The sequence below is a fragment of the Tasmannia lanceolata genome, unplaced genomic scaffold, assembly GCF_043159265.1.
Source record: "Tasmannia lanceolata isolate RefF3 unplaced genomic scaffold, GAP_Taslan_0.1 ptg000005l, whole genome shotgun sequence".
NCBI lineage: Eukaryota > Viridiplantae > Streptophyta > Magnoliopsida > Canellales > Winteraceae > Tasmannia > Tasmannia lanceolata.
This window is the reverse complement of record NW_027518682.1, coordinates 1,381,067-1,399,028: the sequence shown is the minus strand read 5'-3', so window position 1 is coordinate 1,399,028 and position 17,962 is coordinate 1,381,067. Positions and strand designations below refer to the sequence as shown.

Here is a 17,962-nt window from a genome sequence, read left to right as displayed (position 1 = left end):
GTTTTTACTTCCTGTTTTTTTTTCACTCGTTCATTTTCACGTTTTTTTCTTTCTACCGTACGATTCATCTTCCTCATCCTCCATTGAAAGGGAGAAGGAGAAATGCAAAACCCTAAAACAAATGAAAAACAAAACCTAGATATTGAAAGATAGATGGGAATGAACTCACGTTTCAAAATTTTGAGTTTTCCCACCTCCAATGGTGGCTAAATGCTGAAGAAGATGACTGGTAATGTAGAAAAAAACAAAGTTGAAAATGAAAAAGTGGAAAAAAAAAGAGAGAAAGAAGAGAGAAAAGGGAAAAGTGGAAAAACAAAACCTGTTGCTTCAGAAAAGGGCATTTTCGTCCAGCTTTTAATGACAAGACATATTTTGTCCCCCGTTGATAATTTCTGAAAAGCATGGGTCCTGTTGATAATTTCACCTAATTTTTGTCCCCCATTGGTAATTGATCATTCTTTCTTTTCCCTAGCTTCCTAATTTGATTATCCTCAAGATAGGTAGACAGAAGAACAAGAAGAGAAACCGAGAGCTAAGTTATTTGGTTCAAGATCACATCCTCGATCGGCCGATCTCTAACATTCAAGAGGGTTAGGATCAACCTAAGGAAATAATTTTTGGGGCACAACCTACTTAGGCTGTGGCCCATCTAATGGACGGTTTGGATCATCCTATGGTGCGGGTCATACCGTACTTTTAATAAAGTGAGTGCTATCATCAAAATACAGTAGTGCTGATAACATTGGAAAAACTACTTAAAAACCCCTAAATCAAAACCTATATACTAGATAGAAGAGGAAAATGATTGTGAGCTTGAAACTCATATAGCTTATATGAGCTTAGGGTTTTTTTCCTTACTTATTTTACCCTCAAGTACAAATCCCACTCACCGTACCCGTACGGTTCTCTTCGTTTTTTGGTAACTCTCTCTCTCCTCTCTTAACTGGTGTAGAACATTCTCTCACCTCATCATGGTAGAATTCTTTGCTAATGCCGTGCATATATTGGTATGGAACAATGGCCCTGTATGAAGATGAGGTGTAAAATATTGGGCCCACCCCAATGCATGGTCTTGGGACCCACGGATCAAAACATGAGGAAAAATTATGTCCCACATGATGCATGGATTTGGGTGGAGAAAGTGGGACTGCAAATAGGTATAAAATGGTAGGTCCCACTATATGCATGGGCTTGGGTGGATATGGTGGGCCCTGCCATATCAGAACACGAGGGGGTAAAAATGGTGGGCCCACATGAAAATGAGTTTTAAATTCATATTACCAAGGGTAGCATTCTTGGCCCATGCTATGCATGGGTGTAAAATATTGGACCCACCGATCAAAACATGAGGAAAAATGGTGTCCTACCCACCTCATCTTCATGTGTGGCCCATTATTTAACACCCATACATGCATGCCATGACGTATTAGATCAAGAGATAAAGAGAGAGTTACCGAAAAAGAAGAGAATCCGACGAGAGAGAGATTGTTGGGATTTTTACATTATCTTTTAACAAGTATAATAAAATTATGGGTAGAATGGGTAGAGAAAAAATTAAAAGCTAATTATGGCACGAGACAATGTCATTGGTAATTAAGAAAATTTTGGGGTTCTAGTATATAGGTTCTGATTAAGGGGTTTTTAGTAATTTTCCGATAACATTTCCCTTTATTTTTTCCCTAAAATGTTTAGCAACTTATAATGACTGTTTCCTCTCTCTAATTCATTCCCTCCCAAGTATCCCATGGAAAAAACATTCATGGTTGCCAAATATGGACCTAAAGTAAAGGTATTTATGGGATTTGCTAGGGTTAACATCATTGCATTTAGTATGATCTTGTCCTTTGATCTATAACAAATAAATAATTTTAAAGAATTAAGGATAAATGAAGAATACTAAGCAATTTTCACAGCAAAGCACCTGACATAACCTTGGCTGAAGATAAATTTTGCTTGCTTATTTTGTGCACTGGATTGAGATCGCGTGGAAGATCTAGGTTGAATCCGAACCCTAGCTTGACCTTGTGGTCTCGAAGGTAGATGAGACGTTAAATAGAGGTTTAATTTAAAAAGGAGTATACAAGAAAGGTTTAATTTAGAAAATTCACAGTTTATTTAATTACAACTTTTTTTTTTCCCACAAGATTTACAAACAACGTATTAGAAATCATGAATTATTCATAAAAGTTGTATTTATTTTAGAAAAAAATGCCGTATTTAATTTTAAAAGAATAATTTTTTTGGAATTATTAAAGAATTTGTATAGCTTAAAAGGGAGAAGCATAAACTCAGGATCTTGTTTCAAAGAGAGTTTGAAATATTGGGAGGATTTTGTAACTATAATGGTGAGGATCATATGGGAACACTAGGAGTGTAAATGGATATTCAAAAATTCGATTACCGTCCGCATCTGAATCCGTTTAAAGCGAATATTATCCGAATCACATTTCAAGCGGATATTATCCGAATCCGTTTATGAGATATCCAGCTCTTAGCGGATGCGAATCTGGTAAATGGTATATCCGATCTGTTTAACATCCGAATCCGAGAAGTAAATCCTTTTTATTTATTATTAATAATATTATTAATATTTATTTTTAGTAATGACACACTATCTTTTGTTTCTAAAAGAAAATTGAAATTTCTTTTTAGAAAAAAAAAACAAAAACAAAAGTGTTTTGGGTAGGAAATGAAGTAATCTCTCATTTTAAGTGCATTCTTGGAGTGTGACATGACTTCTTTATGAACCAACAAATGTGGGCTGTAGGATGAAAGAGACAAATGGATGATGGTGATTGAAAGAAGATGGCATAGATTTTAGAGAATTCTAAAGCAAAAAGGCTATCTAGGTCATTGATGGTAAATGGACGGCTCAGATCAATTTTTCAACTTAGGGTTCTATAAAAACCCAAAATGCAATTAAAAGAGGAGATTTCTAAGGTTTGCAAAGAGAAGAGAGGAGAAAAGAGGAGGCTGAGACACAATTTTCGGCATTCCTTGGTGCCTCCATCCCCACCAAAATCCGTCGCCGCCCCTCTCCACCTTCTCACAGCCACCTCCATCACCGCCAGTCACCTCCATCTCTAACCCAATCCCCATTTCTCTTCATCTTCCACCATCAGCACTCCCACTTCCCCTGTTCAAAGTAGCCAAAATCCATTCCATCATATAAAAAAAAAAAAAAACCCAAAGACACTACCAACACCATCTTCCATCCCCACCGCCTCTCTCTCTCTCTGCCTTTGTTTTAAAAGGAAGAAGAGGATCTCATATATTTTAGGGTTTGAGAGTTAATTTTGTGAAGAGAAGGTAGATGTCGGGTTTTAGGGTTTGGAAAATTCATTCGAGGAGTAAGAAGGAGAAGAAGATAAAGTGCTGCAATAAAATGTTCGAATTTACCGGATAAACGGATACGGATAATATCCGAATTCGAACAATATCCGACGGATACGAATTCGGATAGTGTATACTATAATCGAATTCGGATATAACTATATCTAGGAGTGGCCAACCGGTTCGGTTCGTGGTTCTCGGTTCCTTTTTTTTCGGTTCTCGGTTCTCGGTTCCATGAACCGTAAGAACCGAACCGAACCGTAGTACACAGTAGGACCGAACCGAACCGGACCGAACATAATCGGTTCGGTCCGGTCTGGTTCTTCGGTTCTAATGGCTAATTATTAATTATTATTTATAATTTATAAAAACTTTTAATTAAAGTTATAATATAAGTTACTTTCTTATTATAAGAATAGTATTAACTATTACTTATTAATATTATAAGTAATTTATATTATTAAGTATATGTATAATAGAAATATAAAAATATTATATATATTCAAAGTTCGGTTCTTCGGTTCCGGAACCGAACCGAGAACATTAGACCCGGAACCGAACCGAATAAGTTCGGTTCTTCATCAGTGGAACCGAACCGGACCAAAAATATTTTTTTACAGTTCGGTTCCGATTCGGTTCTGGCCACCCCTAACTATATCCGCTTCGAATTCGAACCGTTTACACTCCTGGGAACACTTTCACAATAACGTCTTTTAAGGGCCCCACCACGTGCGCGATGGGCGTGGATGGAATATGACAAAAAAACATAATATGAGAAAGGAATCGGGACTCTTTAGTCATTTGAAAAAAGTTTGAGGATTATGTTGTGAAACACAGAGAAAAGGGTAAGGATGAGAGAGCAGAAGCAGACAGGTCCTCATGCCTTTCCGCCCCGCGAATATTCTCACGTCACCGTAACCTCCCGACTCTCGCGGAGAGACCAAAACGTGTCTCCTAAGGGCCCCACCACGCGCTCGATGCGCCGGATTGCCTGCCGACGTGGCACGTGTATTGAAATATTCCGCGGCCGTATTGCCGGGCGAATATTCCACGTGGCGCCGACGTGGCATCCTCTCTTATCGCACATATCTACGTGTGCTCCTCATATTGGCCCTTCTCTTTCAGATTCCGTCCCCAAACAAATCCCTCTCAAGTTCTTCTTTGTGGAATATTGGTGCTTCAATTAGTTCTCCTCTTGTCTTGTCTTCTCTTCTCTTCCTTTTAAAGGTTATACTCTCCTTTCTGGCCTTTTGTTACTCATTCATCTTATGCTTTTGATCTTTTTCCGATCTTATAATTTGTTTATTTTGTGGCTATTGAAATTTTAAAATTCAGAGAGGCGATTTACAGAAGGAATTGTCCTCTGATTACACTGATTGATCTACAAATTATATTTGTTCTTTTACTTCAGATCCTCTTTCTGTGCTGCTTGTCTGAAAATTAGGTCTTGTTTCGCTGACTTCAAAATTCCAGAATTGCTAATTCCTCTGTTTTGTTCACAGATTCAGTACTCAAATTTCGTGCTTTTAGGATAGCTCCTGCAAAATTAGGTCTTCGATTCATGCTTTACAAAGCGAATCGTGGTGTTACAATCGATCAAATTTCTGATTTATAAATCCTCTGCTTACTGAAGTTTCGATATCCTTTTCTTTTCCTCCAGAATTTCTATATTTTTTCATCTCAGGCATTTCTAGAAGAATCTCTTTTGTTTCCTCATATTATGCTTTTAAACGCTTTCGCAGAGAAATCAGGAGCTTATTCTATACAAAAATCTCTCTCTGGAACAAAGTTCTGTGTCTTTTTTGTCTTTTCTTAACTAAAGAAACATCCATACGCTCGGCCGTTTACAGCTAAATACCTATTCATTTTCGCTATCTTTTTCTTCCATCCATTGATCAGTATAAAGAAGGAAATCGAATCAGTGACTTTTTCCAATTGTAGCACGAAACTGGACCGGTTCTTCCTTTTGCTTTTAGACATTCTAGGACGAATCTTCTGATAAAGAGACGAGGAATGAATTGCAGCTGTTAAAGGAAGGAAGGAGAATGAAAAAAGCGAAAAAGCTAAGGAGAATTGGAATATGCTTTGGAGAGCTATGAGAAGTTGAGATCTCTAGGGTTTCAATCAATCATTGGAATTATAGTTTTTTCGAGGTAGGAAGAAAGGAACTAGAGAGATAAGGATGGAAAGAGGTTGTGGAAGCTATCCGTGCGAGACGGGGGTGGCGCTATCTAGAGACCCAAAACCTCGACTCAGGTGGACTTCAGACCTCCACGACCGGTTCGTCGACGCGGTCACCAAACTCGGTGGACCCGAGAGTAAGTAAAACAATGCTTACATTACCATTCACTATTCTATTCTTTTGTAACATGCTCCCAATGTGTCCCACAGGCCACAGCCATGAAAACTGATCCCGTTCAGCTACAAAAAACGGTTCAGTAGTTACAAAACTCGACTTGACTCGTAAGTGGGTCGAGTTGACTCGAGCAAATTGGTGCAGATTTTATACAGATTCCTGTATTTTGCACGCTTTGACATAAATTATGCAAGGGTTTTGCTTACGAGTGCCCTGCATTGGAAACATAATTTTACACAGAATGTTTTGAGATTTTTACAAATGTTTAAAGATTTTTTCATTGAAACTCGTGGAAAATTATGTTTCCAATGGACGGACCTTATACGGAGTGCCCAGCAACACCCATTATGCAATTGATAATCTGAATTCGAGTTAACTTGCTCGAATTCGAAATTCACTCGACGAGTTTACTACTGAATCTGATATGATGCTTTGGATCATCCGGCTATCGTCAGGGTGTGAATGGGCCGGATCTATTTGGTTGTCTTTGACTCCAGCCCAATGGGGCCCGGATATCCTGTTACGTGGGGCGGACTTAATCACATAACCGGCCCAATGGTGAAAATCTGATTTTAGGTGTCAGTTAGCATGTTGTTTCTTATTTTATTTTACTTTTTTTTTTTTGGAAATCGAGGAAAGTGACCCCATTTCATAAGAGAATTTGGTGTTTTAGTCATGTTCCGGATTAGTTGAAACACGTACGTGGCGTTACTATATTGGGTTGGTGTTTGATTGCAGAAGCTACGCCGAAGTCGGTTTTGCGGGTGATGGGTATAAAGGGTTTGACATTGTACCATTTGAAGAGCCATTTGCAGGTTCATTTGTTCTTCTCTCTCTTATTGTGTTTTTATGTATTGATTAAAGTGTTAATAACCAGCTTAAGATCATGCAAGCTCGGTCTAACCAGCAATAACTAGTTGGGACCGCCTCTATTAGAGGTTAATCAAAATAAAGATCCATGCGTGTATGGTTGGGTGCACTAGTTGACCTGAAATTCTGTAAACTGGGCGGTTCTTGGTATGACTGATGTTTTAGGTTATCTCTGTTCTTAACATTCTAGTTATTTTATTGGGTACAGAAGTATAGGCTGGGAAAGCATGCTCGGAGAGAAGGCAGTCAGGAAGAAAGCAAAGAAGGTGAGTCATTGATGTTTTAGTACTGGTCTTTCTTCGTATAAAATGTTCTAAAAGCTGGGCTGTTGGCTGGCTGGTTTGTACTAAATGGAACAAAGAGAACTTTCGAAATTTTTCACGAGGAGTTGAGATTTTAAAACATTTAAATTCATGAGAAGTTCACGATTTAAAAATATTATAAATAAACCCCCCTATATTTGGACTGATTAGGCTGGTTTAACCAGTTCCTTACATCCTTTCATATGGGAACTGTTTCATTATTGCAGGAAATTCAGAGGGACAGAGTCACCATTGTCATTCCTCAGTCACAAGTAGCAATGCCTCTATTGAGAATAATGATGGGTATGCATCTTGAAGTATTGCACCTAGTATTATTAAAAATTGACTATAATAATGTGCAAAAAATTAAGATTTTGTATGATTAAGTAGGGGTGACACTATGAGGAGCCTTCATGACATTTAGAAGTGCACACTAGGCCTAATTCGGTACCACTGTAAACACTAGTGTGATTCGAACACTTCATTTGGTGGGCTATGGAGATGGCATGACCAAAAAATCTCATGGCGATCCCAGTTATCTGATCAATGGCTTGCAAATGGACAGTTAAGAAACAATGAGTGCAATGGACAGTTAAGTAACTATGAACAAAGTCCAAATTTGGATATTGCGGTTTTATGTAGGGCTGCAACTCAAGCCGGGTTTTACCCGACCCGCATCGACCCGACCCGAAAATAGCCTGGGTTGGGTTCACCTTTCATGGGTTTCGGGTCGAGCCGGGTTGAGCATTCAAAAGCCCGCATGAATCTCGGGTCGAGCCGGGTTTGAAGGGGCCCGACCCGACCCGACCCGAGTTACATAAGTTATAGTGTGTACATTTTTTTCTATTGTTAGTTAAAAGTTAAAAGTGAAAACCCACGCACCCACTGTTATTGTATGTGAGTGTAATTTCTGCTTCTATGAGTTGAGTTGATTCAAGTGTTTGATTTAGCATTGTTTGATTGTAATTACAACATTGTTTGATTACAGCATTGTTTGATTCAAGTGTAATGTGAGTGTAATTACATCATTGTTTGATTCAAGTTTACTGTGAGTGTAATTTCTACTGCTATGAGTTGAGTTGCCTTGCCAAACAAGAATTTTCCTTAAAAAATTGCGTCAACGTGAAAAAACCCGACCCGACCCGAGATTTATCATGGGTAGGGCCGGGTTTGGGAATCGTGGGTTTTCCGGAAAAAACCCGACCCGACCCGACCCGACCCGAGATATTTCTCAGGTAGGGTTGGGTTCTCCAAAACCCGACCCGCCCGACCCGAGTTGCAGCCCTAGTTTTATGGTTAGAAATGTCTGCAAGCCATCTAAAAGTTGGGGGCCCTTGGATGAAGAATCCAGATCTTGTTGATATCATGTGGCCCATATCAAGCTTCCTCACGTCCTTGTTTCAAGGGCTTCTGTTTGTAGGGCTCTCCATTTAACTATAGAAGGCTGGTTTTTGGTGCACCATGGATCAATGCTCTGCTCTTCTCCTTCGAAAAACTCAAGGGATCCTTGCAAAATACAGATGGATTCCATAATTTCTGCCAAATAAAGAGGACGGGACAACATGTGGTAGTGTGTTCCTTGGCTTTATTTCAACTGTTCCTTCTTGACAGTCCATCATGGGATGCTACACATATTAGATTTGATAAATCAGCCAAAAATAAATGTAAGGTTACGCTATTTTAACAACAACTGCTTTCCAAGAGAAAATGGAAATTTGCTATGGGGGTTGAGCGTCCAGCTTAATTGGTTCAGGCTTTGTTCTTCAACTTTGAGGACAGAGGTTCAATCCCAGCTTACCTACCAAAAAAATGACAATTTGCCATCTTTAAACATTACTCAAATCATTTAGAGCCCATCTGGGTTTCAATTTCATGTTAATAACTGTGCTGTGTTCTCATTCTCTTATGATTCTAGTGTGAATACTTTCTCTTGTGAACTTCAGCTACTTTGATTTGTTTCAAGTCAATCCTTCCCTTTTCTCCCAATCACTTTTAATTTTAACTTATTGTAAACAGAGAAATTCCAGTTGCAGAGGCACTGAAGTATCAGATTGAAGTTCAGAGAAGATTGCAAGAGCAACTAGAGGTAAACCCAACGCTGATGAAGTCATTACCATTATCAGATTGAGTATGCTTCCAATCTCTGTCAAGATCAGTTCAATTAGTTGATGTTGTCTTTGGCTCCCCCTTTGGGTTGTTTCCTCTTCTTTTGGCCCTTCCACTCCACTATACTTTAGACATCACATTGCTCCATAAATCTTGGCCATTCATCGAGTTAAGTCCACTGTGGATGGACCAGAGCCCACAAAATCTACCAACGCTATGATCGTAACTGTACGATCAAATGTAAATTTGTACACTGAATGCAGGCATTGCTCAATTTTCTTTTAAACTGTCACCCCAAACCACAAGTTCATATCATTTGGGCAATGTGAGTTTAGTCATCTGCTTGAATGTCGACAGTCACTAGTTTGGACTGTCTAATTGCTCTAATTTCCAGGCCGAATGGCAAGATCCACAAAAATGAAGATTCCAGTTCCATAAATGTTGTGGCATGCATCTATACAAATTAGCTGTCCATTTCATTATCCTTATCCACTACATTGTGGGGTTGATATATGGAATAAAGTAATGATAGTTGATGGTTTAAAGATTTTTTTTTTCTTCAGGTGCAGAAGAAATTACAAATGCGAATCGAAGCGCAAGGAAAGTACCTACATGCAATATTAGAGAAAGCCCAAAAGAGCCTTTCTTCTGACTTAAATGGCCCTTCAAGTATTGAAGCAACAAGAGCCCAGCTAACAGACTTTAACTTAGCACTCTCAGGCCTCATGGAGAACATGACCCAAGTAAGAGAAGAGAAGAAAGAAGACACAGGGAATAATATATGGCCTGATGACTGTAACAGGGCTCGCAGTTCAGCTCTCCAGCTTTACCAGGTGGAAGAAAAGAAACCAATCAAACTCGAAACCCCACATCTCCTTGATCTAAACATTAATGGAAACTACGAGTTCTTTGGGATGAAGTGAAACGAGTTGGATCTTATCTTCAGAGAAGCTGGAAAAAAGAGAGAAAATCTGTGAGATAGGAGCTAATTTTATCATCACTCTTCATTGTAGAGTATTTTACCGGGAGTTTCTTACAAGAAATTTATATATTGTAGATGTGTATGATGCGTGTCTGACACTCTTGACTGTTCACTTCTTTGTTGCAAGTGACTTGAGGAAGATATGCACTGATTTAAATTTCAATCTGTCTAATATATTTTTACCACCCAGAAGAGAACTCTGGTTTGCTCTGTAACAATCTGTTCCTTCATATATGGGGAAATGATTTCAACACAACTATGTTTTGATGCATGAGCTACATGGTGTTCATTTTTTATTTATTTTTAAAATGGCAGTTGTATTCATATCAAACAATTACATTGGGAAAAGAAGTCCCAGCTTGCAATTACAAGACATGAGAAACCAGGATAAGCCCAAAGGGCAGTAAAAAAAGAATTACAAGAAATAAGTGTCTTCTTTAAGCATTACAGTGATTCTCCTTTCAGCAAAATGTAACCACACCAAAGCTCAAATAAGACTCCCGAAGGTGTTTCTCTCAGCAAGATATCAATGAAGTCTACTGGCCACCAAACACTTTGACCGAGAAATGACGGAATCCAGCCCACCAGTTTAAACCAAGATAACCAAATCCCAAATACTACCTTAAACATGAGGAAAAAAAAGGATAAAAGTAACCTAAATTTAATCAGGCAACTAGATCGAGACTCTTACACACCTTTTGATTTTACGGACTCAAACATTAGAGAAAGAATCTAGGAAAAGTTCCCTAAGCAATGAAGAACAAGGTTCCTCAAGCATACTTGGATGTAGCATTAGCATTCTCCCAATTGCATACCATGTTAAATCAAACCGCCAGAAACCCATGCTCTACAGAGCAACCAGCAAGCAATGCTCATGTATCTTGTCTTTTAGCATTTAATTTTCATGTAAGTGCTTTTTAGGGACCGTTAAACCCTTTGCTCTTTAAATATTAAAGACAAGAAACATGAGCGCCATGTATCAAAACATGTTTGTATTGAAATCATTTCAATAATACATTTGTTGAGGTAGGGTTTTCTGTAGCCTCTGCTATTATCGGCGGGACATCTTGTCCCCAGAATTGTAACCGAGTTTTCATATTGTACCATCAATTCCAGACTGAGGAATGACACTATGAGAAGTGCATGAGAAACCTGATCCGGGCATGAATTGCTGTAATATGAAATGCTCATTAGGTGGGCCCTCTGTCATCTGTCATGGTAATGAAAATAGTGTAATCTGAACCGTTCATTTGGTAGGCCTTGTCATGGAGATTACAGGATCGGGGTCTCTTCATAGTGGGTCTACCAGGTGAACGGCTTGGATCATCCCACAGCTGGGTCCCACCTATACTCTTTCCACCTAACCTAATGTGGGCCAATACAACTGCTCTGTTGTCTGTATAGGGAAGGGCGTGTGCCCCCCATCTTCTTAATGGTCTGCATTCCTGATGACCACTAAAAGCTTATCCTCATAGTTGCTTTCCATCCACATGATGTTTGAACTTTCAACAAGCACTCCCTTTTTCTTTCCTTCTCTTCTTCTCAAATGCAGCAACCTCATCAAAGATGTCAGCTGTTGTTGCAGGCTCCTATACATTCTCTTCTTGTTCTATCTCAGGAAGCTCTCTCAAAACCACTTCAACCCCTCCAAAACCACTTCTCCCCATCCAAAACCAGGTATGTTTTTTCTCAACCCCACAAACCCAAAAATCACTTTTCACAAACCCTGAAGAAAAAACCCACTAATCTTTTCTGCCTGGTGTGTAGAAATCCGCCTTCCAAGGGTTGGCACTCTCAGATGCCAAAAGGGGGTTTTCCATAGCAGAGATAAAGAGGAATGGTGAAGAGGGTAGTGTTAGAAGGAGAGGGCTTGAGATTAGTGCAAGAACTGCAGGGACTTCAAAGAACATTGAGGTCGAAGTTGATAAGCCCTTGGGACTGACGTTAGGGCAAAAATCTGGTGGTGGAGTTGTCATTGCAGTAAGTTTTTACTCTTTTTCTCCTTGCAATTGTTAGAATATGTGACAATTTCATTCTTTTATCAGCGATGTCATATGTTTAGACTTTAGAGCAGTCTCCTGTAAAGCCCCATAAGAGAGTATTTTGTATTTTTACAAAAAAAAATAAAAATAAAAATGGGAGATGATTTTTTCGCCCCCACTGTAAGATTATGCGCCGCCCTTTTAACGTGAATTATGGGCAGACTTTAACGCATTTTGACGTCAAATCACGTTACAAAGGGGGGCGAAAAAACATCGCAAATCCTTTTTTTCTTTTGTATTATCTATAAAATTTCCTTCTCCATTTCCTTGATTTGGGCTTATGGAAAATTTGAGGAGGATTTTGTTTTTAAATTGTAAAAAACTGTGGAATGATATAAATCCTAAGAGAAGCCTTACTATGAGAAGCACATGAGAGCCTAACCTAGGTCCTCTTCCATGACATTGGCGGGATCGAAACCGTTCCAATGGATATGGGCCGAGGCTATATGGGCTTAGGCCGGGATATTTCCTAGTAAAACGCGGCATGTTCAAATTCTGATCGCTTTTATGTGAGAAAGGGACCACCCTCTAAGCCTAAGTATTCTTCAATGACCGATAGCGTACAAGTACCGTGACGGCAAGGTGGCGATGATGGATCGATCCCAGCAATAGAAAAAATTCCTCCCTTTCGATCTCCTTCAACCCTCTTCTTTCCAGCCTTTCTTCTCTTTGTGGCTTGACTATCAATGAAGCAAATTCCTTGTTTGTGAACAACAAAGTAGACTTGAATTATGTGACCAGAAATCTCCGTATAGGTCTAACATGAATAATTATGTCAATCATGTAATGCAGGAAATATGTGGACAGACTCAAGTGGAGTTTCTCATAACCCCATAGTATTTACTCGCAAAAAGGGCACATGACTTTGTTAGGGAGAGGGGTGGGGGTAATGGGGTTACACCCTCCATCCTCCAACTTAGGACCCCCAACCCCCTAAACTAGGAGGGGGTGGGGGACTTCGTGTTTATAATATAGTAACCATAGATTTCAAATTTTCATGATATAACCTACCAAATGAAAGGTCTGAACCATGCTAATATCAGGTAGGAGGTCCAGATCAGGCTTCTCATGTCTTTTTCATGATAAGGCTTCCAAGTGTATCATTCTCCTTGCGTTGTTGGACTGTTTATTTAATTCAGGTTTAAATTTTAGTGGTAGTTTTATTTTCCAAGAAATGAAGGAGTTTGGGATAATCTTTGGCATGGACATTATGTTTTAGGCTGTGGAAAATGGTGGAAATTCTGCAAAAGCGGGTCTGAAAGCAGGTGATCAGGTACTGTACACAAGCAGCTTCTTTGGGGATGAGCTATGGCCTGCAGACAAGCTTGGATTTACCAAAACTGCCATCCAAGCAAAGCCAGACTCAGTTTACTTTGTTGTAAGCAGGTTCGTATATTTTATTATGCCTATATTTGAGCATAATAAAAATGGTATTAGTCTTCTGCCAGGGATGTAGGTTAAGCCTCTTAAATAAAGCATCTTTGATAATGTGTTGTGTTGATCCTTACATATTATTGGAGAATTCTAGTACATTCTTGATTGAAAATATTGCAATTGCATCTCATATTCTATTAATTTAACTGTATCTTAGTTATGTCTTGAACTAGTAGTGGCTTCCTTAATATACTTTTGAAAATGGGAAGAATGGTTTAATGACCTCAACAGACTGTCTACTAATTTGACACTGGTTTGATTTTTTTTTTTTTTTGGGAATGTTCCGAGAATGATACAGAATTCCTACCATGAACCCACTTCATTTCCTCAAATTCAAGATCAACATAAATGAAGAAATTTTAATGCTGGAAATGCAAACTGAAAGAGAGAGTCAATGGGTGAAACTTTTCGATCAACATCACAATGTAACTTAGTTGGATCTTTCTTTTGCTTCTACATGGAGCTTTCCTTTTGTTATCAATATCCTACCCATATTAGAGGCTTACAAGATTCACATCTTGTTCACAAGGCCTCAATAACACCCATGAATGATTCCTAGCTTACTTATTCCTTAGCAGTCTTAAATGATTTCTGAAAAAAGCATTCAAGCCTTTTTCAATTGTTGCAATTAGAGGCCAACTTCGAAGTCTTCAAAGGCAGGCTAACTGCACCCACTGATGATCAATTTCTCGTGTGAACAACTTCCACCATCATAATTTTGCTACATCAGTTCCTGATTCAAACATGCCATTCGTTAGTGGCAGCTTTGGTGCAGCAGAAATAGAATAATAATCACAAGTTTAGAACTTAATTCAACCCAAAACAATGCCCCACACATTATCAATAAATGACAAGAGAGAGAGAGAGAGAGGGGTCTGTCTCAAAGAAAAGGCAACAGAGAAAAGGCAAAACTACTTGTATGAATATTAGTTTCAACCCAAAACAATGCCCCACACATTATCAATAAATGACAAGAGAGAGAGGATTTTTTTTTGTTGGGGGGGGGGGAACTGTCTCAAAGAAAAGGCAACAGAGAAAGGCAAAACTATTTGTATGAATATTAGTTTTCGTAATGGTTACAAAATCAGGGATTGGGTATCTAGCTCAATGGCCAAGGCTTTGTTGTCCGACCTGGAGGTCGGAGGTTCAATCCAAGCTTACATACCCAAAAAAGAAGAAGAATGGTTACAAAATCGGTCCAAAAGACTCCTTATGCAGACCACAAGATAGAATGGTGTATCAAAATGGAGACAGCAGAAAGGACAAAACACTCGCATAAGTTCCAGTTTTTTGTAATGGTTACAAAATCAGGCCAAAAGCTCTTTCTGTAGACAATAGTAACTAGTCCTTTTTATGACACCAAAACCTTTCTGTAGTTATAGACACTTTTCAACTTAAAACACTTGTAAAATAGTCGCAAACAGGGTATACTTATTTCAGAGTGAAAATGTTAAGTAACCTAACCTGAATCTCATTTAAAAATATATTTCTTTATCCTTATTGTTTCTAATTATAGATCTTCCTTAATTCAACCTTCCTACTCAAACCTCCTCAAAGGTGCATAGAAATACCAGTTAAAAAAGGTGTATAGAAAATGTAAGTTTCAAAAAGTTTTGCCTTTTTCCTAAACATAGACATTCTAAAAGCCAATAAAAATAGGGAAATGATGTTAGCACAACCATATTTTAATAGTTGCACGAACTCAACATGTCTTTTCTTTTTTAATAGGCTTGTGAGAGATTTTTGGGAACCGTTATAACCTTTGACAGCTCTTTAAATGATAAAAGACAAAATGACTTGGTGCAATTACCAAAACATAGTTCTGCTGCTATCATTTCCCTAAAAAAATACCCAAATCCTAAAACTTTCTTCCATCCCCTTCTCCAATTTCTGGTTTGAAGGAGCTGCATCCAGCTATCCATCCATGAAAACCTCCACCATTTTGGCAAGACATCTCTCTTAGTTCTCGTGACAAGCGTCATTTGGGGATTGCTCACATGTAGATATTCATGTTTAAATTTCCAACCACACCATCTATAATTCAGAACACAGCAATGAGTGTGGATGTAAGTTTTTTCCACTCGAACCCTTTCTTCAAAGTCACTTTTGTTCTTCTAGCACAAACTCATGAGGCTTAGCTTTTTGCAATTCCATTACAGCTTCATTTTTAGTATCTCATGTGATCTGGAATATTAGATGTAAGAATTATGAAATCAGTTAGTTGCAGTAGCTGCCATGTTATCATTCTTTGCAATTAACTATTTCAGAATTGCCTTTGGAAGCGGTAGCACCCAAGGTTCATACATGAATGATGGAATTAAGAGCTGCAAAAAAACCGATCTTTCAAAGTCCCTGTTTTGTAGCATTTTATGCATATTAAATGAAAATCCACATCTCCTCACTCATTCGTTCACAGTATATGATGCAGAGGTGCAGAAGTGGATGTAAAGCGATTGCCGAAGAGGCCGGCACCACCACGCTTTGGACGAGCCTTAACAGAATCACAAAAGGTAAGCGTTGTTTTGTATTGATGAGTTGTTTATCCTTCTTTCTCTACTGTCGTTTCAAGTTCATTTTTAACGATTAGTTTCATATTGCAGGCTAGAGCGACTCACATATGTCTCGATTGTGGATATATTTATTTCTTGCAGAAACCTTTCGAAGAGCAGGCAAGCTTAATTAATCAATCATCACTGTCATTGTCATTGGACTGGCTTAGTTCCCTTTTAAATTTTTTTTTTTTACCTTGGGCTCAGTTTCTTTTGACGTAAAATGCCCGTAAAACAAAATTTACGCTCATTTCAAGTGGAGAACTGAGCATAAAATTTGTTTTGCACCCATTTCACGAGAAAAGAAAAAGAGCCCTTAGAATAATATTGATGATGAGATTTCGGAGAATTATACATATGTTAGTATGTATATATTATTAGTACATACTATGGTACTTGGTCCATTTTTCTCATAAAATTAATCTTAGTTTATGTCGTGATTTGCAGCCGGATACATATGGATGTCCACAGTGTTTAGCACCGAAGAAGCGGTTTGCACGATATGATGTGGAGACCGGAAAGCCAATTGGTGGCGGGTTGCCGCCAATAGGGGTGATAATCGGCCTGGTGGCTGGAATTGCTGCCGTTGGAGCATTGCTTGTGTATGGCCTTCAATGAGTAAGCACTTCATTCAATTATTTAAAATTTCAATGAAAACCTTCATTTTATTTTTACTTTTTAGGATCTTTGGTAAGTAATATTTTTCATCTCATTGGAGATCTCATATCTACAGAACCACATTTTTCGTTTTTAGTAAATTGATGTAAATGACTTACAATGATCTTGACAGTGAGCAGGGTCTGTTTTTTTTTCTAATTAGATTGATGCTCAAACCAATTGTAACTTGAAAATGAATTTCAGAGGAAAAGAAACAATGCAAGTGATTAAAAGATTGTGGTATGGGATGGATGAAAATACACTTTCTCTTGTGAAAAAGGCGTCTCAACAAAGCTACATGCTTATTTTTCTAAATAAGAAACAACAGAAAGCATGAAAGAGGGTTTAGTGCATGAATTTGTTAGATTAGGATGTGAGTTAAGGTTTGAAATTTATATTTCTCACATGATTGCAAACAATATATGAGAAATTATTGAATTATTCGCTGAGTTTGTGCTTAATTTGGAAAGAATAGGTTTTAGTTCAGCAAAATTAAATTTAATTAGAAAAAAATTAGAATTTTTTAATTATTTGGGAATTGTTATAGTTTAAAAATGGGGCATACAAAATTAGGGTTGTCTTCAGAAAGTTTTTAATTATTGGAAGAATTTCGTATCTATGTTTAGGGCTACACATGAAAAGAGTCGACAAAATCGCATCCGCAGGCACTGTTTTGGTTTGATTTTTGGTGTATTTTCCACTGAGCAAATAGACTATAAAACCTTTTAGAATAAACATAAGGCTACACCCATCTAGACTTTCAGGTATCTTGCCATTTTTTAAAAATTCCAACCATAAATGCTGAAGGGATGAAACTTTTAATAGACAGGTGTATTTAAATCCCCAGTAGGGATGAAATTCTAAGATTTAGTAAGCATTAGAGTAATCACATACAATTTTGATTTTGGGAAAAAGTTTCCATGAATAATGTGTTAGCCATACTGAAAAAGATCATTTCCTAGTAATTTTTTTTTCAAGGAAAATATTCCCTGCATCCAAACATAGAGCCTGACCCTGCGCAACAAATCGAAACATAATGGTAGGCCCCACCACATCAAAACATGGAAGTGACGTAAAAATAAATAAAAGGGAACTGATGATATCCTGCCCCCCCCCCCCCCCCCCGCCCCCAAACGGATAAAATCCCCCTGCCCGTTAACTGTTTCTGCGAGGATGGTTCACTGCTCGAGGATAAATTCACCCCTGAATCTTTTTTCTTTGCCTTTAAAACTTAACGAATAACGTTACTTCATTTGGTTGCTAGTAAAAAAAAACCCCTCGGATGTTTTTGTGGAAAAAGGAAGGTGACATCAACTTTACCTTATGTAATT

The 17,962-nt window shown here is 38.2% G+C and overlaps 2 protein-coding genes across 4 annotated transcripts; both read left to right on the top strand.

Moving 5' to 3' along the window:
* The first annotated feature begins 4,466 nt into the window (after positions 1 to 4,466).
* Positions 4,467 to 10,205, top strand: LOC143877020 (myb family transcription factor PHL11-like). 3 transcript variants are annotated; one of them, XM_077378723.1, is made up of 7 exons: positions 5,533 to 5,651; positions 5,725 to 5,796; positions 6,428 to 6,504; positions 6,768 to 6,825; positions 7,047 to 7,164; positions 8,878 to 8,947; positions 9,531 to 10,205. In XM_077378723.1, the coding sequence occupies exons 3-7, from the start codon at positions 6,457 to 6,459 to the stop codon at positions 9,888 to 9,890; spliced, it is 654 nt and encodes a 217-aa protein (XP_077234838.1). In that variant the 5' UTR covers positions 5,533 to 5,651; positions 5,725 to 5,796; positions 6,428 to 6,456; the 3' UTR covers positions 9,891 to 10,205. The 3 variants fall into 3 exon arrangements, with proteins under 3 accessions (XP_077234835.1, XP_077234836.1, XP_077234838.1); XM_077378720.1 differs by lacking the exon at positions 5,725 to 5,796 and having other exon boundaries at positions 4,467 to 5,651; XM_077378721.1 differs by lacking the exon at positions 5,725 to 5,796 and having other exon boundaries at positions 4,472 to 5,651; positions 7,089 to 7,164.
* A 1,261-nt stretch (positions 10,206 to 11,466) lies between these two features.
* ENH1 (rubredoxin family protein) lies at positions 11,467 to 16,874 on the top strand. The gene is made up of 6 exons (XM_077378719.1): positions 11,467 to 11,626; positions 11,717 to 11,929; positions 13,211 to 13,377; positions 15,854 to 15,935; positions 16,026 to 16,094; positions 16,422 to 16,874. The coding sequence occupies exons 1-6, from the start codon at positions 11,516 to 11,518 to the stop codon at positions 16,590 to 16,592; spliced, it is 813 nt and encodes a 270-aa protein (XP_077234834.1). The 5' UTR covers positions 11,467 to 11,515; the 3' UTR covers positions 16,593 to 16,874.
* Positions 16,875 to 17,962: the final 1,088 nt, after the last annotated feature.

What these genes read in the sequence shown, in the direction of transcription:
- ENH1 (XM_077378719.1), top strand. Translation starts at nt 11,516, where the DNA reads ATGTCAGCTGTTGTTGCAGGCTCCTATACATTCTCTTCTTGTTCTATC. An exon ending in GTTTACTTTGTTGTAAGCAG is followed by an intron (nt 13,378 to 15,853) that starts GTTCGTATATTT and finishes TATATGATGCAG; the next exon opens with AGGTGCAGAAGTGGATGTAA. An exon ending in AGAAACCTTTCGAAGAGCAG is followed by an intron (nt 16,095 to 16,421) that starts GCAAGCTTAATT and finishes CGTGATTTGCAG; the next exon opens with CCGGATACATATGGATGTCC.
- LOC143877020 (XM_077378720.1), top strand. Translation starts at nt 5,516, where the DNA reads ATGGAAAGAGGTTGTGGAAGCTATCCGTGCGAGACGGGGGTGGCGCTA. An exon ending in ATTTGAAGAGCCATTTGCAG is followed by an intron (nt 6,505 to 6,767) that starts GTTCATTTGTTC and finishes TATTGGGTACAG; the next exon opens with AAGTATAGGCTGGGAAAGCA. An exon ending in GATTGCAAGAGCAACTAGAG is followed by an intron (nt 8,948 to 9,530) that starts GTAAACCCAACG and finishes TTTTTTCTTCAG; the next exon opens with GTGCAGAAGAAATTACAAAT.